A 25178-nucleotide genomic window follows, 5' to 3' on the forward strand; every position below is an offset into this window, starting at 1 on the left:
GTCGGAGGCAACGATGATGGAGGAGATAGCCAAAGATCTGGTCAACGTGTCTTCCTGGCTGGACTGGTGGGCCTCCGCCTTTGTAGGCATCCAGTCCTCCTATGACCTCACGGTCCCAGAAAATTAGGCTTACTGAAGGAGCTGATTAGCTTGTGAGGTAAGGCCATAAAATTCCTTTCCTACCAGTCTCTAGCGCAAGCCGCCAACTGGGTCCTGCGGAGGAGGGACACAGTCCTTAACAAAACAACCAGGCATATCCCAGACAGGGAAGCGAGAGCCTTGAGAAGTCTGCCCCTGTGGGACGATTCCCTTTTCCCCCTGAAGGCAGCGGAAGAAACAATGGAAAGGGTCAGAAAACGAAAAGACGTGGGTGATCCCAGACCCCAGTCTGTGAGAAGACCTATCCACAGAAGGACCACTTGCGAGGTTCCTCCCCCTCCTCGGGCCGCGCCTAGCCAGCCCAGGAGAGACGCCCCAGCGACGGCTTGGTCACAACCATCGCAGCCCTCCCGTAGGAAAACAACGTCAGCTCAATCCTCCTGTAGACCTTCCTACGCAGCAGCCAGGAGAGGGCGTTCAGGCCGCGCTTCCAGAAGGAGATAGGGAGAGAGGCCCCCTACTCCTGCCCAAGCCTCAGGTGGGGAGATGCCTCAGACATTTTTGGCAAGCATGGAAAGACCATGGTGCGGACCCGTGGACCGTAACAGTTCTGAAAGAAGGGTACAGGTTACCCTTCCTAGCGGACCCCCCTCCTCTAATACCAGACCTACGGGCAGAGTGGTTGGCACCCAAGAACCCCTTGAGGAGGACAGCTCTGCAAGAGGAAGTCTCGGCAATGCTGGCGAAGGGAGCGATAGAACCAGTCCAGGAGCCGGGTCTGGGGTTCTACAGCAGACTCTTCCTGGTGGAGAAGGCAACTGGGGATTGGAGGCCGGTCATAGACCTCTCAGCCCTCAACAAGTTTGTGTGTAAGACCGACTTAAAGATGGACACCCTGAAGTCGGTCCTGGCGTCCTTGAGGAAAGGGGTCTTCATGATGTCCATAGACCTCAAGGATGCATACTTCCAAATCCCAGTCCACCCCTCCAGCAGGAAGTACCTAAGGGTGAAATGGGGTGCCCAAGCATTGCAGTTCAAGACCCTCTGCTTCGGGCTGTCCACAGCTCCTCAAGTCTTCATGAGGGTCTTCACAACAGTCTCAGTATGGGCACACGAACAGGGCATCCGCCTGATTCGGTACCTGGGCGACTGGTTGTTACTTTCAACCTCAGGGAAAGTACTGAGGGAGCAAGGTGCGAAGCTACTGCGGTTCTGCAATGTCCTGGACATCATCATCAACCTGGAGAAGTCTCAATTGATACCCTTCACCGGGATGACCTACCTTGGAATGGTCCTGGACTCCCGTTTGGCGAGAGCCTTCCCTTCCGCAGAGAGACTAGACAACTTGGACCAGTTCTTCTGCCCCTTCCTGTCGGACCAATCCAGGAGAGCAAAGGACTGGCAGAGATTAATAGGCCATCTCGTATCATTGGAGAAACTGGTCCCCTAGGGGAGGCTCAAGCTCAGGGGGGCCCATTGGAATCTGAAGGAGCTCTGGAACCAGAGGGACTCCCCCCACAAGGTGATTCCTGTTCTCCCGGAAACGAAGGAAGTCCTGGAGTGGTGGCGCAGCAGATCGAACACACTCAAGGGAATGCCCTTCGCAGCCGACCCTCCTGAGATGCTCCTGTTCACGGAAACATCCAAGGGGGTTGGGGTGCCCACTTCCTCGGAAGATCAGCAAGAGGCCGCTGGATGGACGAGGAGAAGGCCCAGCACATAAACGTCCTAGAAATGAGGGCAGTTCGAAGGGCGTGCCTAGAGTTTGTCAATCTACTCCTGGGGAACACCGTGGTACTGATGTGCGACAACGCCACGGTGGTGGCCTACATAAAGAAGCAGGGAGGACTAAAATCGAAGGAGTTGTGCGACCTCACGTTGGAACTTCTGGAATGGGCCGAGGGGGAGTAGATCAGAATCTCAGCAAGGTTCATTCCTGGAAAAAGGAACGTCCTGGCCGACGGCCTCAGCAGGATGGGACAAGTAGTAGGAGCCGAGTGGTCCCTACACCCAGAAGTGGCCAAAGTCATCATCCAAAAGTGGGGGTCCCCAGTGATGGACCTCTTTGCAACAAGACTGAACGCACAGCTCCCCGTGTTTTGTTCTCCTGTGCCAGACCCAAGAGCGGCGCTAGAGGACGCCTTCCAGCACCCTTGGGGCAATCTCGACGTTTACGCCTTCCCTCCTTTCGCGATGCTCAGGCAGGTGCTCAACAGAGTAAGGAGGGCCCACAACCTGAAGATGTCTTTGGTAGCGCCCTGGTGGCCGGAGAGAGAATGGTTCGTAGATCTAAAGGAACTAGCGTGTCTTTCACCTTGGCCCCTCCCGGACAGGCCAGACCTTCTCCAGCAGCCCCACTTTCAAAGGTTCCACGAGAACCCTCGGTCCTTCCGCCTTCATGCGTGGAGGTTATTGAGCGTCTCCTGAGGAAGGAAGGCTATTCGTCGGGAACAGCAGCAAGGATGTCAGGGTATCTGAGACGTTCATCAGCAGCGGTCTACCAAGCAAAGTGGGCCACTTTCACTAAGTGGTGCTCCTCCAGGAAAATCAAGCCACTGAGGACTCCATTCCAGAGGTTGCGGACTTCTCGGTCTATCTCAGGGACGTGGTCAACATGTCTATTCCGGCCATCAAGGGAGTCCGTGCAGCGTTAGGCCAAGTTTTCTTCCTGAAGGGCATCGACCAGGGAGCCTCTAGGCATATCTCGATGCTCATCAAGAGTTTCAAGCAGGCATGCCCCCCTCAAGCCGTTAGGGTGCCACAGTGGGATGTGGCGAGGGTCCTGAAGATGTTAAGTGCACCTCCGTTCGAACCCCTGAAAGACATCATGGACAAGGATCTCACCCTCAAGACTGTTTTTCTGCTGGCGTTGGCCTCAGCAAAAAGGGTAGGGGAAATTCATGGACTGTCTTACGAGGTCTCACACTCGAAGGGTTGGCGAGAGGCTTCCTTCAAGTTTGTACCATCCATTGTAGCTAAGATCCAGAATCCAGCCGTGTGGGATCCTAGGTTTGAGGGCTTCTCAGTACCAGCAATCCCATGCTCGGACAGCCCGAAGGACTTAAGGCTGTGCCCTGTCAGGGCAATTAGGAATACCTAGAGAGGACGGCTAGACTTCGGCCTGGTATCAAAAGTCTTTTTGTCTCCACAGGCCCAGTGAAGAAGCCAGTTTCAAAGAACACTATCTCCTTCTGGCTGCGGCAGGTGATTATCAGAGCCTACAGTAGTGTGGGAATTCCCCTACCAGGCAAGCCCAATCCCCACGACATAAGTACCTCGTTAGCATTCGAGAAGAATATGGCAGTGGGCCAGATCCTGATAGCAGGCATCTGGGCTAACCAGTTGAACTTCACAGCTCATTAACTAAAGGACTATTCGAGGAAGTCCCTAGACGTGTTCTCAATAGGAACCGTCATCTCCGTGCACCAAACGATTTAACGGCGTAACCCCAGAAACAACCGTGGATGGTAAGACCAAGAGACACAGGTTCTTTCCTTAACCCCCCTTGTTCTTCCTTCCCCTATTTCTGCTCGAAGGTGGACTCGAGTAGTCCCCCTGAGCCTGTTTCAAGACACGCGATCATCGGAAGAACATGTCTCCTAGGAATTCTTGCAGAGTTGAGTTACTTAGACACTAAGATGAGCTTTTTGGGTAGTTTTCCCTATTTTCCCTGTTTCCTGAATGGCAACAGAACCTAGCCTCCTATCTAGGTTCCCCTGATTATGCTTAGCTCGGTCTCTAGGTCTAGAAGGCCACTCCCACCTCCTAAAGTGTAAGTCTCCTAAGAAAGTAGTTTGAGGTAAGTACTCCGTGTTGCAACAAATCACAAATTTTAAGTGATTTGTATTTTTCCTAACAGTACTTACCTCGAACTACTTTCGGGTAATGGCCCACCCTTCCTTCCCCGAGTGCCTTACTGGACCTCTTAAGAACCTAAGCTACCAAGAACTTACTGGAGGTCGAGACCTAAGCAAGCATGCTCCCTGACACGGGGTTAGCCTCAGGGCGCGTATCACTCCGCCTGAGATTAACCCTCACAAAAAACGGGAGTAGGGTAAACTACACAAAACTCTGGTCGGATGGGAGGAGATCCCAGATACTCCTAAGAAAGTAGTTCGATGTAAGTACTGTTAGGAAAAATACAAATTACTTCAAATTTGGGATATTTTTCTATTATCAATTCAAAGTGTATTTTAACAACAGCAATTACCAATTTTTTATTTTGGTTTTGTGTCGGCTGTTTTCAAGGTCACAACGGTATCACAATTATGCTCACACAGTTAACAGAACATTGTTGATATGATTTAGCTCCCTATCACGTAATCCTTGAAGAGAAGAGGAGCACAGTCTAGGTGGCCTGAGCACCGTCCCACGAACTCCCGACCATTTTATTAAGACGCGCATTGAACAACGTCAACAGACGAATCAGCTGTTGGCTGTGACGATTTGCAGCCATGTACGTAGGTTACGCAATGTAAACAAAGATATTGACTATAAATATTAATAAATGTAACAAATAAGTTTATTTCATACTATCGCAAAATAATTATAACTAAATTTGTTATTTAACCTTGCAAAATCTTTCTATTTTGTACTATCTTAGAGCAAACCATATTCACAAATAAACAGGCTGCTATGTACTCTAAACATGCTAAATTGTAAAGATCTCCATTTACATGTAAAGTAAAGTTAGATTACTTTTTCGGTACTAAATTAAAATCTAAAATTTGTTTGTAAGCTTAATTAGATTCAAATTGCATCTAAAAATAAAATAAAGAACAGGGAATGGTTATTTGAGGTTTAGCCTAGTGGCAAGTAAATTCAGAGACAAGTGAATTTGACTTATGTCGTTTTTCAACTAGAACTCGCCTCTCCTGGAAACAATTACCGACGTAAGGTGAGGTATACCTGTACATGCTGTACATGCCTGCCCTCCTACCTAATGACTAGTGGCATCAAGAGAATACAGAATTATTTCGACTCTGAGACAGAAGTTACAACATGTGCGGCATGTTATTGTCATTAGACGCCGTTAGTCTTATTATTTACTAGAGGCATCAATTTACTGGAGAGAAAGAAGCAAATAACTTGTAAATTTTTATGGGGTAACGTTGACAAGTTTCCAAAGAGGAAAGCTATATGAACATCAGGTGAGTATTGAAATAAATTTTTACCATTAAGAATTTTTTTTTTTTTCTTTTTTTTTTTTTGTAAAAACTTGCTTCTGTCACTTGCCATTCATATCCATATTTGGATAGACATTGTAGCTTCTTTATTTATTTTTTTCCTAACAGGAAATGCAGATGCAAGCCGCTGGCTGTGAAGCATTACAATTAGCCTGGGACACGCTCAATTCATCGGGCTGGAAGTTGGAGAAAGAGACTTCTCACGGAGATGCTGTTTATTCAAAACTTGGTCCCAGAGGTTCCAAGATTTATAAACTTATGGTATGTTTTAGCTGGATTATCTTGTACATGTACAGTACTATATGCATATTATTTGCAAATGAAGCACAGAATGACAAAATGGTTAGAGCCATGTGTATTCATTGCTGAATTGAATTTAAAATGTTTATGCTGTGAGTAGTAATAGATACAAAATTGTTCTTGTGATTTACTGTTGACAATTACTAGAATTTCTGCTAAGGAAATTTTAGAACATATGTGACAGACATGAAGGGAAAGTTTTGTTCCTACATGAAATACAAACCATCATCCTTTAAGAGGGAAATGTTTTTGGCAAGAGCTGGGACAGTCGTTGGAATTTTTTGACTAGTGGAGGTAGCAGGCAAGATTTAACTCGCCCCCCCCCCTTCCGCGAGTTGGACTTGCTTCAATTTGCTTTCGGCTGTAAGCTAGTACAAACATACTAATTGTGCTTTGAACAAACTTTTCAATTTTCTTTTTTTATTCAGAAAGTAAATGCTGGTTGTTAGGTTTAGTTATTTATGGTGGATGTGAAATAAGAGATATGTACCTGTTGGGAAAAGTGTTAGGACATTGCAACCAGTTTAGGTGTAAGCTGGTTGTAGATCCACACACACTGTGTATCTTGTAGGGGGGCATAATTGTTTGCAAGTGCAGATTGTGGCTTCATGAGGGGGAAGAAGAGAGCTAAGCCTTTGCCAGTGTTAATCCCCAGGGAGTATACATTCGGAGCAAGGAACCCATAAATCTACATTAGTGGGTTTTTTCCAGTTCTGGTGTTTTTTGGGGGTTCCCCAAGTGTTTCCCACACCCCTACTAAGGTTGGAAGCACTTCACCTGCCTCCGTACAGACTGCTGACACTGATCTTGTTGTACTGTATGAAAGTCTTGGGCTTTCTTAGGTCGTTGAGGTAGGCTCTCTATGACTTTATCTCCCATAAAGAAACCTATGTCAGTGGATAAAGTCCAACACTAGGTGTCGAGCTTGAGATTGGTCGTATATCGGCCCAAGGTTTGAAATTGCATATTGTCCTTATGCTCAGGGTTAGCCTGTGCTGTATCGCAGGCCCCTGTGAGTGTGCCTATCCTCTCTCCTGTTATGGTGTTCCCCAATTTTGTGGTTCTTGTTGGAGTAACCAGTGTGGTTCCTCCCCTTGTGGAGTATTGTAGTCGTTGGTTCCTCAGATATCGACTACTTTGCATTCAGAGCCTGAGAAGAGGAAGTGCACACATTGTTCCTCCTCCTCCTGTTAGTCTTCCAAATGTGATTCATTTATAAGATGAAGAAGAGGAATAGGTCAAAGAAGTCCAGGAAGACCAGCTGTAATCGCTTTCCAGGGGATGTCGTGGTAGACAGCACCCGTGTAGGTTACGGCTCCGCGTCACTGCCATTGGGTCCAATACTTGGAGCCACGACTTCTGTCACATCCCCCTATTCCCTGTACACAAGGCCATGTCTTTGATCTTCTCAACTACCCTGGTAGCCTGGTATATTTTTTTATTTAAGATGTACAGTATACTACATATTAAAAAAAGAAAATGCTAACTTCCCAAGATGAATTACTGTGGTTAATTTTTATACAAGAAAATAAATTATTTCTAAGGAAATAGCTCTCCTATTAGTGTACTATTTCCGGCAGACTGGTAACATCATCACAGTAAAAAAGCGGTCGTAAAGTTGAACAGTAGTAAGTCGCATAGGTCGTAAGTCGACAACTACCTGTCCATACTGTATATACTTTTTCTCCCACTCTGGGGACTTGTGGGACGTAACCCTCATCTTTAAGGTTCCTACTCGTATCCTGTATGAATCTTTGAGGATGTCGTCAAACATAGATCTGACTGTCAAGTCTGTCTTTATGCTAGCCTTAGTATGGTCTCTCTTAATAAGTCACCCATGCTGAGGGGTAGAAGAAGGTCTAGTTAGTTTTGTGCCAGTGTTTGTGTCCAAAACAGAACTAATCAACACGACCCCAGGTTTGAGACCTTCAACATGCCCCCTCTACTTTAGTCATTGGGTGGTGATCAAGATGAGATGCTTTAGTATCCCGTGAGGACATTAGTACTGTCAGAAGAGGACCCGACATCTCAGGCCTGAGTGTCTGGGACTTTTTGTTAGCTCTGGTAAGACCAAGAAAGTGATGTTAAGGAATGCAACTTCTTTCTGGCTTGTTAGATGGTCCTTACATCATACTACTTAACTGCTGAGAGAGTCAAGGTACCAGCTAGAATCAGAGCTTATTAAGTTATGGGTATAAACCCCAGTGTAGCTGTCAAGAGAAACTTTACAGTAGGTTAGGTACTGAAGGCTGGGGTTTGGAGATATTAAAACACCTTCACGGCCTTTTATCTACTGGAGTATGCCTACTAGTCCGTCGACACCTTTGTACTGGTTTTGTGGAGGCTGCTCAGGTAAATGTGTAGCCAAACTGGCTTCTACTTAGGATAGGAGGCAGCTTTTCTATGGTAACCTGCAGATGTAAGTCTGGAATGAATGGTAGAATTACTGGCTCTGAGGTGACGAAGCTGTTGAAACATTACTTGCTGTATCTGAAATGATACTGTTAGGTTACAGTTCTTAGCGCCTTCTTTAATCCTTAAGAAATATTTCCCTCATCCTCCCTAATGAATGGGTGGATAGTGGAATTTATACCCTTTGATCATTGTACAGGTATATTATTCTGAGCTGACTTCCCCTTAGGGGGAAGTGTTTCTTGAGCTGACTATGTACAATTTATCTTGGCCAGGCCAGGTCCTATTAGTCTTCACATCCTTATGAAAGACAGTTATGAGGCTACTGGGGAAATTGCTTTTGCTCCCAGGTAAGTGACCAGGCAGACTGGCATTCATTTCTAGCAGTACGCTGATCCACCAATTAGTGTCTCACTATTAAAGGAGGACGATAGTGTATATTTCGCGTAGGAACAAATAAAAAAAGTTAACTTTCCTTCTCAACCACCTCTCTCAGTCCTGAACTAAAAGGTCAGAGTGAGGCTAGTCCGACGGAGCGAGGGACACTTTTCGCCTGCTTCCTCTACTGGTCGTTTAACTCCTTGTTAAACAATTATAATCACTGTTCCAGCATGGTGTGAGAACATCTCCCTATTAAAGGATTCAAGTTTGTAGAGCTATGAAAAATACAAATTGGTTTTTAAAATTTTTGATATTTACTATAGTTTTCCCAAGTTAAATAGATTTTTATCAGGATTTGTTTCTGCCCTTGTCAGGTTTTTAAGCTATCTGTGCCTTTTTTATATATTGAACAGCAGACTTTATTGTATGTTAGTAAGGAATGTAAGCATACTGAACTATAAGGGTTTATAATTTGTAGTAGACCGTATTATCCCATGCCATTAAGGTATTGAATTTGATCATCTTGATCTTGTGGGCCCTGCCATATCTTTAATGTATCTGCTATTTTGTAGACCAGTTGAATGTATTATAATGTGTGATGATATTTAAAATATGTTGTTTTCATATCTTAGTTAAAAAGCTAGAATGGTATGGATAATCCTAAAAAACTAAAGTTCCCGTAATGGAGCTACATGACCAGTGCCACTGTATTTCAATCATCTTTTGTGTTTCCATTAAGTAGGAAATACAGTAGTGCACTGGAGTTATGATAGTACAAATAAAACATTAGTTTGTATACCTGAAAGCATAAAACATCCTTTATTGGTTTTGAGTCTGCTTTTGGATGTATTGGGTTAGACATGAAATGAATTCACATCTGGTATAGGTTTTCATCAGTGTAATTTTTTCATAAAAGGTTTCCCAGAAGTAGAAATTACTGCAAGTCTTCATAAGTTTATAATTTAATATTTAATTAATGCTTTTCAGGGTGAAGTTGACATAGATCCAAAGGCACTCTTCACAGAGATGGTATACAATTTTGAAAATATGCCTACATGGAATAAAGCTGTAACCTTGGGGAGAATTGTGCAGGTTGGTAAATTTCTATTGTGTCCTTAAATGTAGATAATTAAGTAGTTTTGATGAAGGAGAAAATTATTTTTGAGGAGTTGCTTGGTTGAAGACGTTGTCCTGGAATGGGCATCAGTCTACACTACTTATTAGTATGGAAGTCCTCGGAGACATCGCAGCGTTTCAAGCACAAAATTGTAGTACTGGTTGGTCACCAAAACCCTCTTTCCTCTGTAGCCTCGTGTGGAAGGGTGAGTATTTGTATACCTATGATTGTGAATGGTGGTAGAGGGTTTGTTGTGACAGGTACACCGGTGATAACCAACACGACGGTTCCTTTCTAGGGCGCCGTACATGATGGCACTTGTATCAGACGACGCTCAGCTACTGAGATGCTGTAGCAAATACAAATGAGCCTGAACTTGCAGGTCTCCCCTTTGCACAGGTAATCAGGTAGTACTGGATTCCCTGTTCTAGCATTTAACAGGAAAGTCCATGTAAACCACACAGCACTTTAACCCCAGAACTTGTTAACAAATTTGTTTACCTCTGACTTTGTTTAGTCCTTTTTCTTTCCAGTATATAACTCAAATATTTTTTAAAACCAGATTTCTTGTTCAATACTCTAGGATATATGGATAATTGAATAAATTTTGAAATAAGGTGTGTAGACTGTGTTGTACAGTACTGTAATGTTATTTTAAACTTGTTTCTTAATCTCTATTTGTTCCAACACAAGGTACTTAACTCGAACTACTTTCTTAGGAGTACCTGGGATCGCCTCCCATCCGACCAGAGTTTTGTGTAGTTTACCCTACTTTCCGTTTTCTGTGAGCGCTAACCTCAGGCAGATAGATACGTGCCCTGAGGCTAAGCCAGGGTCAGGGAGCGGGCTAGCTTGGGTCTCGACCCCCAGTAAGTTCTCTGGTCGTGTCGCGATATCATCTCGACTCTCTCCTTAATCTCAGTGCGACCTCTTTGTGTCCCGCGTGGTCCCCACGCAGTATCTCTGTACTTTCCCTTTGTGCCCCCGCGGTCTCGCGTGTTAACCCTGTGCTTTCCCCTTTGTGTTTCCGCGTTCTCACGTGTTAACCCTGTGCTTCCTCATCCTCTCCCGCTACGTTCCTGTGTATTGCTAGTGCGTGATGGAGCACCCCCGCCGTTGTCCTGGGCCTATGGCCGGGAAGTCGTGTGGTGCGTTCCTGTCCAAGCCGGAGGTAGACCCTCACTCCTCGTGCTCGTCGTGCAGGGGCAGAGTGTGTTCCCCGTCGGACACGTGTCCAGAGTGCGAATCGTGGAATGAGGAGCAGTGCGTACGATTCGGTACTAAAAAGAAGAGGTCTTCCAAGAGGTCGCCCAAGAAAGCTAGCACCTCTTCTCCCTTGACGTCACCAGGAGAAACTTCAGAAAGAGTTTCTCTACCACCTTCCCCTACCCAGAGTAGGGGACGAGGTAAGTCTGTTGCGGGGAAGAAGCCAGTGGCTCTTCCCTAGGAGTCTGTTCTTCATGATAATGGGGTAGCAGCTTCATTCCAGGCAAGTGGGGGGCCTGAAGGTGAGTTTAGTGGGGATCCTAGAGATGCTGCCTCGGTGCTCGCGGGTCCCTGCCTCTTCGCCTGCATCATGGGCATGTTTTTCAGGTTCCTCCGCTGCTGAAGGCAACCCCAGGAAGGAAGATTCACTAACGTCAGACCCCCCGCGAATGGATACCTCCGAGGACGCCCTACAGGTCTCCCTTGAGGTTGGAGGAAGGCCTTGGCACATGGTTCCCCAACGTAAAGCGGCCGCGCTCTCCCCCAGCGCCGTCGGCTTCATTACCAGACGAGTTTCTGCAGCCTACGCTATCCGTGGTCCATCAAGTCGTTCAGTCACCGGCACTCCACACCCCTGCCCCATGGACGGGTTACGCAGGGTCTTCGAATTCATCGGTAGCAGGGGCCTCAAATTCCTCGGAAGGTGAAGCCCAGAAGAAACACCGTCGGACGTGTGAGAGGTCCCAGAGAGGCATTCCCGTTCTCGCTCACGCTCCAGCTCTCGCCACGGAAGAAGACGATCCAAGTTCCCTAGGAGAAAATTTAGGAGGAGCAGATCTCCGGGTGAAGATTGGGTGGTCATTCCCCGCAGTAAGCCCTTGGACCTTACTTCGATCCTGAGCACTTCGCATTGGCGCCCTAGAGACAGGTCTCCTGAAAGGTTCACCTCCAGCCACAAGCTCGAACCACGGAAGCACTCGGCCTCGCTGACCTCAGCGGACAGGCGTAAGACTGAGAAGGTCCCGACTCACTCCGCCCAGCAGAGGTAGTCGCCCCTTCGGTCGGGCAGCCTCGTTTTGCCCTCCAGAGTAGCGCCTCAGCGCCTGGAAAAGGAGAGACGGCTTCCTCCGTCGGGCAAGCCCACGGAAGCCTGGTCCTCCACAACAAAGGACAGACCCAGGACGGAGGTCCGCGCCCCCACGGCAATGCCCGTCCTTCGTCAGGAACCCTACACGGAGGCACCCGTCGGCGGAGCTCCGTCTAGAGAGACAGGCCGCCAGACGGGGGACGTGGACGACAACGGAGAGGGCATAGCAGCGGAGGACTCGGCGTACAGGAGGGTGATAGGGCTCATCAGGAGACACCACAGAATAGAAGAACCCGAACCCTCCGCCGAAGATGCCTGGCTCTCCAGCCTGAATAGGCTAATGGAGGCCCCCGTCCAGCAGAGGCCTTCGTTGGCGCTTCCGGTAGCCAGAGATGTGAGGCTCGGTAGAGCTCACGTCAACAAGATTGTGGCGAACAATGCAGAGGCCCCTAAATCACAGAGTTCCTCAAAGTTGTTCCAGGGACTGAGGTCCCAGAGCAAGTTTTACCTCCCAGAGGGACAGTGACCTGGGGCCTGCAAGATGGAGCCTTCCCTCGAAGTATTAGGCCAAGGGGCCCCAGAAGAGAGAGCCTCGTCAGCCCCAGTCTGCTTCTCTCAGTCGGAGGCGTGGATGATGGAGGAGATGGCTAAGGACCTGGCTAACGTCTCCTCCTGGCTGGACTGGTGGGCGTCCGCCCTCGTAGGAATCCAGTCCTCCTACGACCTCTCAGTCCCGGGGAATCAGGCTCTACTGAAGGAGTTAATTATCTCGGAGGTAGAGCTCTGAAGATCTTATCATACCAGTTCCTAGCCCTATCAGCCAACTGGGTTCTTAGAAGGTGGGACACTGTCCTGAATAAGCTGTCCAGGAAGATTCCGGACAGGGAAGCGAGGGCTTTGAGGAGAATGCCTCTGTTGGACGACACTCTCTTCTCCCTGAAGGCGGCGGAAGAAATTTTGGAGAAGGTCCAAAAGCGTAAAGACGTGGGTGAACCTAGATCCCAGTCACTACGGAGACCCACCTACAGAAGACCTCCATCTGATGTCCCTCCTCCTCCTAGGGCCTCTCCTAGCCAGCCCAGGAGAGACGTCCCAGGAGCTCCTTGGTCGCAGTCTTCGAGGCCCTCCCGTAGGGGAGCAGCATCAGCCCCAGCCTCCTTCAGGACCTCCTACTCGGCCGCAAGGAGAGGACGTACAGGTCGATCCTCCAGAAGGAGATAAGGGGAGAGGCCCCCTACTCCTGCCCAAGCCTCAGTTGGGGGGGATGCCTCAGACGTTTTTGGCAAGCATGGAAGAACCACGGGGTAGACCCGTGGACAGTAACAGTGTTAAAGGAAGGGTACAGGTTACCATTCCTAGCAGAACCCCCGCCTCTAATTCCAGACCTTTGGGCGGAGTGGTTAGCTCCCAAGGACCCCTTGAAGAAGACAGCCTTGCAAGAGGAAGTCTCAACGATGCTTGTGAAAGGAGCAATGAAAACGGTACAGGAACCAAGCCCGGGCTTCTACAGTCGGCTCTTCCTGGTGGAGAAGGCAACGGGAGGCTGGAGACCGGTCATAGACCTCTCAGCCCTCAACAAGTTTGTGTGCAAGACCGACTTCAAGATGGACACCACGAAGTTGATCCTGGAATCCTTGAGGGAAGGGGATTTCATGATGTCCATAGACCTCAAGGAAGCATATTTCCAAATTCCAGTTCACCCCTCCAGCAGAAAGTACCTTCGGGTGAAATGGGGTGCCCAGACATTGCAGTTCAAGTCCCTCTGCTTCGGACTGTCCACAGCACCTCAGGTCTTCACGAGGGTCTTTGCAGCAGTCTCAGTTTGGGCGCACGAACGGGGCATCCGCCTGATTCGTTACCTGGACAACTGGTTGCTGCTTTCATCCTCAGAGGAAGCACTGAGGGAACAAGGTGCGGAACTACTGCAGTTCTGCAAGATTCTGGGCATCACCATCAATCTGGAGAAGTCTCATCTGTCACCCTCCATCAGGATGACCTACCTCGGGATGGTTCTAGATTCCCGTTGGTGAGAGCCTTTCCGTCGGCGGAGAGCCTGGACAACTTGGACCAGATCCTCCGCCCATTCATAGGGGGACAGCCCAGGCGGGCGAAAGACTGGCAGAGGTTAATAGGCCACCTCGTATCATTGGAGAAACTGGTTCCCCAAGGGAGGCTCAAACTCAGAAACGTTCAATGGAATCTGAAGGGTCTCTGGAACCAGAGAGAGTCCCCCCTCAAGGTGGTTCCCGTTCTCCCGGAAAAGAAGGAAGTCCTGGAATGGTGGCAAGAGCAAAAGAACACCCTCAAGGGGATGCCCTTCGCAGCCGATCCCCCCGAGATGCTCCTGTTCACAGACGTGTCCAAGGAGGTGTGGGGTGCCCATCTCCTCGGAAAGTCAGCAAGAGGCAGTTGGACGGAGGCAGAAAAGGCCCAGCACATATACGTCCTAGAGATAAGGGCAGTTCGAAGGGGGTGCCTGCAGTTCGTCAATCTGCTCCGGGGAAACACCGTGGCACTGATGTGCGACAACGCCACGGTGGTGGCTTACATAAAGAAGCAGGGAGGACTGAAATCAAGGGAGTTGTGCAATCTCACGTTGGAACTAATTGAGTGGGCCGAGTCAGAGCAGATCACCATCGCAGCAAGGTTCATTCCAGGAAAGAAGAACGTCCTGGCCGACGGCCTCAGCAAGATGGGACAAGTGGTAGGAAACGAGTGGTCCCTGCACCCAGAGGTAGCCAAGCTCATCATCCAGAAATGGGGCTCGCCAAGGATGGATCTCTTCGCAACAAGACTGAATGCACAACTCCCCGTATTCTGTTCTCCTGTCCCAGAACCAAAAGCGGCGTTCGAGGATGCTTTCCAACAGCCTTGGGACAACCTAAACGTATACGCCTCCCCCCGTTTGCGATGCTCAGACAAGTGCTCAACAGGGTATGGAGGGCCCACAACCTAAGGATGTCTTTGGTAGCGCCCTGGTGGCCGGAGAGAGAGTGGTTCGCGGACCTAAAAGAACTAGCGGGCTTTCCGCCATGGCCACTCCCAGACAGACCGGACCTTCTCCGGCAGTCCCACTTCCAAAGGTTCCACGAGAACCTTCGGTCCCTCTGCCTTCACGTGTGGAGGTTATCAAGCGTCTCCTGAGGAAGGAGGGCTATTCAGCAGGAACGGAAGAAAGGATGTCTGGATATCTGAGGCGTTCATCGGCAGCGGTATACCAAGCCAAATGGGCCACTTTCACGAAGTGGTGCTCCTCCAGGAACATCTAGCCTCTGAGGGCCTCCAGTCCTGATATTGTGGATTTCCTGGTACACCTCAGGGACGTAGTTGGTATGTCTATTCCAGCCATCAAGGGAGTCCTTGCGGCCTTAGGCCAAGTCTTCCTCCTGAAGGGTATCGACCTGGGTGCCTCGAGACATATCTCGATGCTCATCAAGAGCTTCGAGCAAGCATGCCCCCCTCAAGCCGTCAGAGTGCCGCTGTGGGATGTGGCCAGGGTCCTGAAGATGTTTAGTGAACCCCCGTTCGAACCCCTGAAAGAAATCGTGGACAAGGATCTCACCATCAAGACTGTTTTTCTGCTAGCGTTGGCCTCAGCAAAAACGGTGGGCGAGATTCACGGACTGTCTTTCGAGGTCTCACACTCGAAGGGCTGGCGTGAAGTTTCCTTCAAGTTCCTCCCGGCTTTTGTGGCTAAGACCTAGAACCCAGCAGTTTGGGATCCCAGGTTTGAGGGCTTCTCAATACCAGCAATTCCTCGTTCGGACAACCCGAAGGACTTAAAGTTGTGTCCTATCAGAGCCATAAGGAAATACCTGGAGAGGACTGCTAGACTTCGCCCTGGTATCAAGAGCCTTTTCGTCTCCACAGGTCCAGTGAAAAAGCCGATCTTGAAGAACACTATCTCCTTCTGTCTGAGACAGGTAATTATCAGGGCCTATAGTAGTGCGGGCGTTTCCCTGCCGGGTAAGCCCAAGCCCCACGACATTAGGGATCTAAGTACCTCCTTAGCTTTCGAGAAGAATATGGCAGTGGGCCAGATCCTAAATGCAGGCACCTGGGCTAACTGGGCTCACTGTCTGAAGGAATGCTCGAGGAAGTCCCTTGACGGGTTCTCAATAGGAAGTCATCTCTGCGTTCCAAGCGATTTAACGACATAGCCCCAGGTACAATCGTGGGTAGTAAGACCAAGAGACACAGGTTAGTTTCCCTAAACCCCATTGCTCTTCCTCCCCCCTTCCCTATTCTGCTCTAGGATAGACACAGGTAGACCCTGAGCCAGCTCTCAAGACACGTAATCATCGGGAGGACATGTATCCAAAGAATTCTTGCACAGGTGAGTTACTTAGACACTAACATGAGCTCTTTGTGTAGTTTCTCCTATGTTTCGTTTTCTGATCAGCTCTGAACCTAGCCCCCTATCTAGGTTCCATTCATCCTGCTTAGCTAGGTCTATGGGTCAAGAAGGACACTCCCACCTCCTAAAGTGTAAGTCTCCTAAGAAAGTAGTTCGAGGTAAGTACCTCGTGTTAGAACAAATCACAAATTTTATGTAATTTGTATTTTTCCTAACATACTTACCTCGAACTACTTTTGGGTAATGGCCCGCCCTTCCTTCCCCGAGTGCCTTACTGACCCTTTAGGTAACTAAACTACCAAAAACTTACTAAGGGTCGAGACCCAAGCGAGCACGCTCCCTGACCCGGGCTTAGTTTTAGAGCACGTATCTATCCACCTGAGGTTAGCCCTCACAGAAAACGGAAGTAGGGTAAACTACACAAAACTCTGGTCGGATGGGAGGAGATCCCAGGTACTCCTAAGAAAGTAGTTCGAGGTAAGTATGTTAGGAAAAATACAAATTACTTAAAATTTGTGAATTTTTCCTTACTTTTGCAAATGCTGCATTGAAGCATTCAGTTATGAAAGGAGTTAAACCTTGAATTTTATCTTTACAGACAATCGATAGCTCAACAGATGTAGTATATCAAGTGGCTTCAGAAGGTCCTGGGGGCGTCGTCACTGCTCGAGATTTTGTAAATGTCCGTCATTGGAAAAAGATTGGCGACAATTGGGTTGCTGGTGGGGTGGCTGTCGTTCATGATGATGAACCTCCTCAGAAGAGCATTGTTCGGTACGTAGAATTAAGTTTTGTAATACCTTGGTGGGTGATTGAATGGGTCCATCTGAGAAGCCCAAGAAAATGGATAAATTTCTGAATTTCTGTTCTTCAGGTCTCCTTCACCATAGTGTATTGCATAATGTAACGTAACAAGACATAAAATCAAATGAAGAACTGAAAAAGTATAAACATGTGTGTGCAATGAATAAAAAAGAAATTGAATGAGTGTAGAATGAAATACGAAATAATTAGACTTCTTTTAAAAGTATTTCGTTAGGGGAAAATAGCTGTTGGAATTTTTATAAACGTGTAGATTAGCTCTCTTTAGCAAGATCAGCTGACTGAAAACAATGGAAATTATGGGTTTGGGGTCATGAACTGGATGCCTCAAGTTAATCATCTTGAATTTAAGAACTTTTCAACTTGAAAACTACTCACTCTTGTTATGTATATCATTATTATATAGGGGACTTACAGTACCTTATGTATTATCGTTGTGTGGGCACCCAAATCTTGAACATTTAGAGCATGAAGATGCATACACTAATAATCAGAAATGCACTGTGTATAGAGAATGCAATTTGCCCTGCTGATATTTCTGTGAGCCTCCCCTGCTGTTCATATTGAGATTGCCTTAAAAAACTGATTTTGAGCGAAGCGAAAAGTATATTTTTGGGTGAGGTAGCCATGTCGTCCTGATGGAAGTTCCTTCAACGGTAGCTTCCTAGGTATATTTGACTACAGTGATATATCCCAGAGAATTTACCAAAGGTATCCAGAATTTTAACTCCTGGAGCGAATATCCCTTAAAATTTTTCGAAGGGATATCGCGTAATATCAGAGGACGTATTCTTGACACGTGTCATGGCTATCTACGCCTCCAATAGAGCTTTCACTTCGAGGGGAAACAGAAGCAAGAATAAGGAGAGTCGTTACAGAGACATTGCTCTTGACGCTCCCTACTGCTCTGCAAATAGTGCGCCAATCCGCCACCGTCATTCTTTGTAGCTTTGTAGGTGTTGCAGATACAGTACCATAGGGAGGGATTCATTATCCTTTTGTCCCATAAGAGGATGGGTCCATCAGGACAACATGGCTACCTCACCCAAAAATAGATTTTTCGCTTCGCTCAAAATCCGTTTTTTGGGCTCAGGCCATGTTGTCGTGATGGAAGTGTACCAGAGCATTAATGTATCTGTGGATTTTCAATAGTGCCGTTCATCTCGAGCTAAATCTTTCCTCTTCGGTCTTTAGACCTAGAGACACTTGATGTTACCGTTATACATCAATCAGCTGATCATGAAATATGTCGGTGTTTCCTGCCCCCTACAGGGAAGAGTCTGGGTAGACTCGAGGAAAAAACCCGAGGATTGTGAGTTCACAATCATAGCATAGTCTGTACTAGGATGGTATTGGTTTGGGCAGGTTACTGTACCTCCCGGGTCTGTCGATGAAGAGACGGACAAGTTTATATACGTGTAGGAAACCTTAAACAGTAAAATGAACAGTCTAGTACAACAAGATCTTACCTGTTTGCTTGGAACAAAGTAAATCTTAATTCCGGTATTTACTTAAATATCAAAAAGAGTCAAGGATGCTCTGACTTATACATACAATAAAATATTTGGGGCTAAAGAGACGCAAATATTCGTTCTATTGTTTATTACAAAAATAGAAATCATGGTTGTAAACAATTACAATGTATGCTGAATAATTCTGCTTAAAAGCATAAACAGTAATAACAGGAATAAATAGGGTTTACCTGAAAAAGGAAAACATTAGCCACTCTAAGGGAAATATAAAATTTTACTATACATTCTGTTGTTACTAGGAACACTGTACATATAAGAATGCTTGGCACTTGTGTCAGCTTATTATGGTTAATGTCACGAGTCTATCATGTACACCCTTCACTATAAGTCCTGAATAGTGCACTGTTCTTCGCAGTAATCAAGCAGCGGGTTTTATTACACTGCCCACCGCCACCACATGAAATTTAATTTTTTGTAATTGCTTCGCGTAGTGCTTGAAGAAGACCCTCGAGGACTTCCATCCAGTATAAGCACGAAGACTTTCAAACGACATCGTTTGGAAGAAATTCAGAGACGAGGCAACTTTCCTCGGATCATGACCTGCGGGTGTACTGTCTGGATCCGCTCTGCGAATGAAGTAGGTGATTTTCGCCCTAATCTGTTTCAAGGATAACGTTGAACCGGAAGTCTCTCCCCTGAAAAGCTGACCTCCCTTAAAGTCTGTAAGTTTTACGAAGATAGACCTTTAGGCATTCCACTGGGCAGAGGGATGCTTCTTCTTTCAGAGGGCAGATTCTCCAGAGACCCCATCTATTAGTGGGCAGCTCGTTCTTGGCGAGAAACGTTGGGTCCGGAAAGAGGTTCAGTTCTCCATTGTCTGTGAACTGAACATGGCCATCATCCCTCGAGAGGGCCACTATTTCGCTAACTCAGGCTCCCGAGGGTAGTGTAAATAAGAATATCACCTTCTGAGTCAAGTCTTTCAGCGAGCAATCCTCATGCCAAAGACCATGAAATGGGCTTAGGAGGAGCTGCGGGCCGAAGTTTTGCGTAGGCTTTAGGGATCTTGTTGAAGATTTCGTTGGAAAAGTCTACCTGGAAGGCATAAAGTATTGGTCTGGCCAGGGCGGATTTACATGTAGTAATCGTATTGGCTGCTAAACCTTGTTCATGAAGATGGATGAAGAAGGACAAACAGAAGTCCGTAGAAATCTTAGGTTTCTTCGCCTTGACAAAGGCCACCCATTTCTTCCAGGAAGACTCATATTGTCTTCTTGTTGACTTTGACTTGTATTCTTCTAGGAAGTTAATACTGTCCCTAGAAATCCCAAACCGTTTCTTGACCTCTAAGGTGAGAAAATCATGAGATGAAGGTTCTGGGTTTTCACTGATGAAGCTGAGACAGTCAATTTCTGCACTTGCTGAGTCAGAACTGGGTCCGGCAACAGGATCAGTTTCAGGCGTAGTTCCTTTACCAGGGGGGAACCAAACACTGTTGCGCCACTTGTGGGCCACTATTGCTGCCATCCCCCGAAAGGATCTCAGTTTGTCGAGGACTTTCAGCAGAAGGTTGGTTGGAGGGAATAGGTAGATCTTGGACCATCTGTTCCAATCTATGGACATTGCATCCATTGCTTCCGCTAGAGGATCCTCGCACGGGGCTACGTACCAGGGTAGCTTCTTGTTGTCGCTCGTTGCGAAGAGGTCTATCTGCAGTCCTGGGACTTTGCATAAGATGAAGGAGAACGATCTTGCGTCTAGGGACCATTCTGACTCTATCGGTTTGGTTCTGGATAGAGCGTCCGCTGTCACATTGCGGAACCCTTGAAGGTGGACTGCTGACAAGTGCCATCTCTTCTTCTCCGCTAGGCGGAGGATGGCTAGTATCACTTGATTTATGTGAGGCGATCTCGAGCCCTGTCGATTTAGGCATCTCATTATGACTTCGCTGTCTAGAACCAGACGGATGTGGATTGAGCAGCGGAGTTTCAGTTTCTTAAGGGAAAGAAAAATTGCCATGGCTTCCAGAAAGTTGATGTGGAAGGTTTTGAAGAGGGGAGACCAGGTTCCTTGGACTTTCTGATGATGAGAGTGACCTCCCCACCCCTCTTTCGAGGTATCTGTGTGAACGGTGACTGACGGTGGAGGTGGTTGTAAGGGAACCTTGTTCTTTAGGTTCTTGGCCTCCGACCATGGCTTGAGTAGGGATTGCAGACGATTTGGCATCGGTCTTTTTAGATCTCTTCGAGCGTTTGATGCGTATTTTCTCCAGACTCCTGAAGCATCTTTTAATTGTGCTCTCAATACTGTATCTGTCACTGAGGCGAACTGGAGAGACCCCAACACTCTCTCCTGTTGCCTTCTTGATATCCTTGCGGACCGAAGAAGGCTTCTGACAGATCCTGCTATCTCTTTCCTTTTCTTTGATGGAATGGAAAGGCAGTGCGACTGCAAGTTCCAGTGGACGCCCAGCCACTGAAACTTCTGAGCTGGAGACAGTCGGGATTTTTCCAATTTGATCTTGAATCCCAAGTGTTCCAGGAACTGGATCACTTCTTGGAGGCTTGCCTGCACTCTTCTTCGGATGCTGCCCACACCAGCCAGTCGTCCAAGTAGGCTACCACCTGGATTCCTTTTAGGCGTAATTAATGAATGACTGCATTCGCAAGCTTGGTGAATACCCATGGAGCTATGTTTAGTCCAAAGGGCATGGTTCTGAAGTCATACTGTCTTCTTTGTAGTTTGAATCCCAGGTAGGGGGAAATGACGGCTGATCGGAACGTGCCAGTACGCATCCGTCATATCTATGGAGACTGGGTATGCCCGTTTGTGTTGAAGCGTCAGCATTTTGAACTTGTAGTTCACTATGAACTTGTTGAGTGGTGACAAGTCCAGAATTACTCTGAGCTTTTCCGAGTCCTTCTTCGGAACACAAAATAGCCTTCCTTGGAATCTGACAGACTTCGGCTTCCGTATAACTCTTTTGCCCAAGAGTTCCTGAACATATTTTTCCAATATGGGGGTTGAGTGTTGGAAGAATTGAGGGAAGGTTGATAGAGTTGAGCTCCAACTCCACCATAGTCCGTTCTTGATTAGGCTGTGGGCCCAGGGATCGAAGGTCCAACGATCCCGGAAGAAGAGTCTCCCTTCTACCGGTAGTATCTCACTTTGAGTGCTGGGTGGAGGATTTACCTCCTTGGCCACATCCACCCCTGTTGCCCCTACCTCTGGAGGGGCGTCTGGAGGAACCTCGAAAGGATCCTCAAGACTTCGGCTGAAAAGTCGTAGACTGCCTTTCAAACACTGGGATGAACACTGGTGACTGAGTCGCCAGTGTTTTGGGGACCAGTTGGAAAGTAGTGGGTGACTGTGCCACCGTCTGGGACACCGTGGCTACGGGAAGCTGTTGCTGTTGCTTAGGCCGAGAGGGCACTTTAGGTCGTTTTGGTCTATTCTTCGGCTGGGGACCTTCGTCAACTGAAGATTTCCTTTTGGAGGACAAGCCCCATTTGGAAAGAAGGTTTCTATTTTCAGTGGCGGCTTTGTCCACGACCTCTTTGACCACTTCACTTGGGAAGAGGTCTTTTCCCCAGATGTTAGAAGCTATCAGCTTCCTTGATTCATGTCTCACCGCAGCCGAGGCGAACACAAACTCTCTGCAAGCCCTTCGGGCTTTAATAAAGTTGTACAGGTCTTTTGTTACTGTCGCCAGATGGGCTTTGGCGAAGACCATGTACATGTCCGGGGTATCTGGGATGCTTGCCATTGTCTCCAGGCCAGTCTGCAGAGACAAGGAAGCAGCTAAGCGTTCTTTCGTCTCCTGTTCTCTACGTAGGAGAAAGTCTGACAGCTTGGGGAGGTCTTCGCCGAACTGTCGTCCGGCAATATCTGCCTCCAGCTTCCCAACTGTGATGGTGTTGTGTACATTCTTCCAGTCCGCATCGTCTAATGGGAAGGCAAGGGAGAAGGGTCCAGACTCCTCCAGTGTAGGGCATGGTTTCCCTGCCTCAACTGCCTTTAAGGCTGCCTTGAGCCCTTGTCCATAAAGGGAAAGGCACATTTAGGATCAGCAATGAAGGACGGGTGCTTCTTGCTGAGAGCCGGCACCTTAGAGCTAGTAAAGGCCCTCTCTTTTAAGGTGGTGGTATATAAGGCCTGAGCCTTAGAGAGTTCAAGGACAATAGTTTCCTTCGGCTCTGTTTCCTCTTTGGATGCAGGTTCCGTCCTGAGACGGACATACCAAACCGGGTAGGCCCCTTTGCTGGGCCAGAACTCAATTTCCTCCACTGGGACAGTGCCCAGTTTTTCTGAGAGGAAGATCTTCCCGCCCGACATGGGCATGTGCTCTGCGTACCTCCAGGGATTAACGTCAGAGAAGGCGGGGAGATCTTTAACGTTAAGCTTCTTCGGGGTAAGCGTGTTGCAACTAGCTGATGCATCTCAGTCCGAAGAGAGGCCTCCTTCTCGGACGATTTCTTTTGGACGTCCTGCACCATGGACAGCAACAAGCGCAACGTACTCGTGATCGAATCTAGTTGGGTTGCAGTGGAGGAGGTCGAAGGCACCGGCTCATTCACTGTGGCCGATGATACCGAAATCGTTTCGGCTTTCTCAGTTTCCGTCTCAGGTGGAACGTCATCCGCCTGATCCAACTCCTCCACTAGGAGATTGTTTTCGGTCTCCTTTGAGACAACTGACATGTTGTCTTCTAGTTGGATGCTCTCTAAGGCATCCGAAACTTCAGATTCTACCGGAATCTGAACCAGGGGAATCTCAGGTTGATCCTGGGGAATAACTGCATCCGAAGATGCCCTAGGGAAAAGACAAGCCCTCATCTTTTCATTAGGAAGGTATGGGCCAGAAGTGTTCTGGAAACCCCTAACCCATTTACGCAGCATTTCCCTTGCTGCGTCCCTTGACTCAGTGGACTTTTGGTCATCAAAAGCCTCTCTTACCAGTTTTTCACAAACGGTACGTACCTGTGGGTCCCAGTACTTGAGAGCCCCCTTGGTGACTGCGTAGCGAGCATGGGCCCTGCACATGTCGTGGCCGCAGAAGATCCTACTGCGGACCCTGCAAAAACTATTCCTGCACTCAGGATGCTCCTTCTGTAACGAAAGGAAAAGTCTATAAGTATTCGGTGAAATTCTCAAATTTCAACATACATATAATATTTTATATTAGCTTGGGTAGGGTAAGCTATAAATAGAAAAGACACCTACATGTGTTTCCTGTCCAGCCAATTGCTATGACCTCCTCCAATATTGAAAGTAGAATTCTTAAGAATTTTCAGAGGAAGATGATATCCTATGATATAAAGTCTCTCTTAACACAATCTTCCAGTTTCAATATTGGGGATTAAGGACAATAATGGATCATAACCATTGAAGGAAGAGAGAATCACTCTCTTATATGTGATGGTCTCACAATAGGCTGCCCATGAAGCACCTTGTAAGTTGGAAAAACTTTGGGCTACAGCACTGACTGTTTGGTAACAAGTTGCCAGTCCTGTCAGGCCTGCCGGCCTATTCTGGGCTATTGAAGCCAATTATTGTCTTCATAAAATTGTATGATAGACCGCCGGCAACGGCTCTGCCGGCCGGCAGCCGAGGATCCTTCCATCAAGGGGACCCAGCGGCAGTCGGCGGCAGATGACCAGGTATTGGTGGCCGGCAACTCAGCAGCCGGCAGTCGGTCCCCGAATGTCCAATGTCTTTGGGTTGTCGGTCAACTATGTTCCCAACAAGCGACGGCAGGGCAACTACCAGCCGGCAGACAATGGACATGGCCCAGTATGAAAGTACGAGAGAAAGAGAGGATGGAGGAAGGCAAGGGATCAGCCATGCTGGCCTGCATCCAGAATGAGGGTTCAAATGGAAGGGGGAATTAAATTCGGGCTTCCACTCAACCATATCCCAGTCATAAGGGCTATGGAAGGCAGTTCAAGGGAGGAGTGAAGAACACTCTAAAGAATATGAGGGTACCCGCCGGCAGCCGGCCTGGCCGACGGCAGACGGGAACCTCAGGCCAGTCATACAAGAACCCTAGGGTCAATATAGAACGACGGCCAGGAGGGTGTTGGATCATTCAACACGAAAGAGATAGAGGGGAGGGGGTAGGTGTCCTATAGGTAAGGTAATGCCCGAAGGCACTACCCAACCTAAAGGATTCTGATCTCATGAAGTAACCTCAGGTAGGAGAAATCATTTCCCCAGGTTGGGTTAGTCAAGGGAGAGGATGTCCGTAGGACACCATCTCACAGGAGAGCAGAATCTCGTACTAGAGACCTTAGGCAGTGAAGAAATCCTTTCTTCGGTCTAGGGTCTACCAGCACAGGACTGTCTGCTAGGCCAGGAAGAGGGAATTGTCATACAAAAACCCCCCAAGTATGGCCTAGGGAGGTCTAGCCTCCTGAAAGAGCAGCTTAACCTGACATGGGAAATCATTTCACCAAGATAGGGAGATGCCTAACACAGACTGATACTCTGATGTCCCGTTCTAAACTCAAAACCAACTCAGTGGTTAGGAGAAAGAAAACGGAAGATCTCAGTAAAACTTTGCCAGAACTCTGTTCACAGCAAAGAAAACTGAGAATAGCCTAGGCTAATCAGAGGGAAGGGGGATTGCTCTTAAATCTCCTAGGAGATTGGTATCAACTTAAAAGGTATAGGAGGTGTCAGTCTCCCCTTAAAACGCAATACAAGAGCAATGGGGACATGTATGAAAGTATACTAAAGCC

General features: G+C 47.7%; 1 protein-coding gene across 3 annotated transcripts in view; it reads left to right on the plus strand.

Annotated features, from left to right (window-relative positions):
* The window catches only part of Start1 (Steroidogenic acute regulatory protein-like), a 135240-nt gene that overhangs the window by 91207 nt on the left and 18855 nt on the right, over window positions 1-25178 (plus strand). For all 3 annotated transcript variants that reach the window (XM_068362001.1, XM_068362000.1, XM_068361999.1), the window contains 3 exons: window positions 5394-5546; window positions 9366-9470; window positions 16744-16919. In XM_068362001.1, the coding sequence (XP_068218102.1) occupies window positions 5394-5546; window positions 9366-9470; window positions 16744-16919 (434 nt within the window). The remainder of the gene's footprint in view (window positions 1-5393; window positions 5547-9365; window positions 9471-16743; window positions 16920-25178) is intronic.

This window comes from Palaemon carinicauda, chromosome 38 (genome assembly GCF_036898095.1).
Source record: "Palaemon carinicauda isolate YSFRI2023 chromosome 38, ASM3689809v2, whole genome shotgun sequence".
In the NCBI taxonomy this organism is placed as follows: Eukaryota; Metazoa; Arthropoda; class Malacostraca; order Decapoda; family Palaemonidae; genus Palaemon; species Palaemon carinicauda.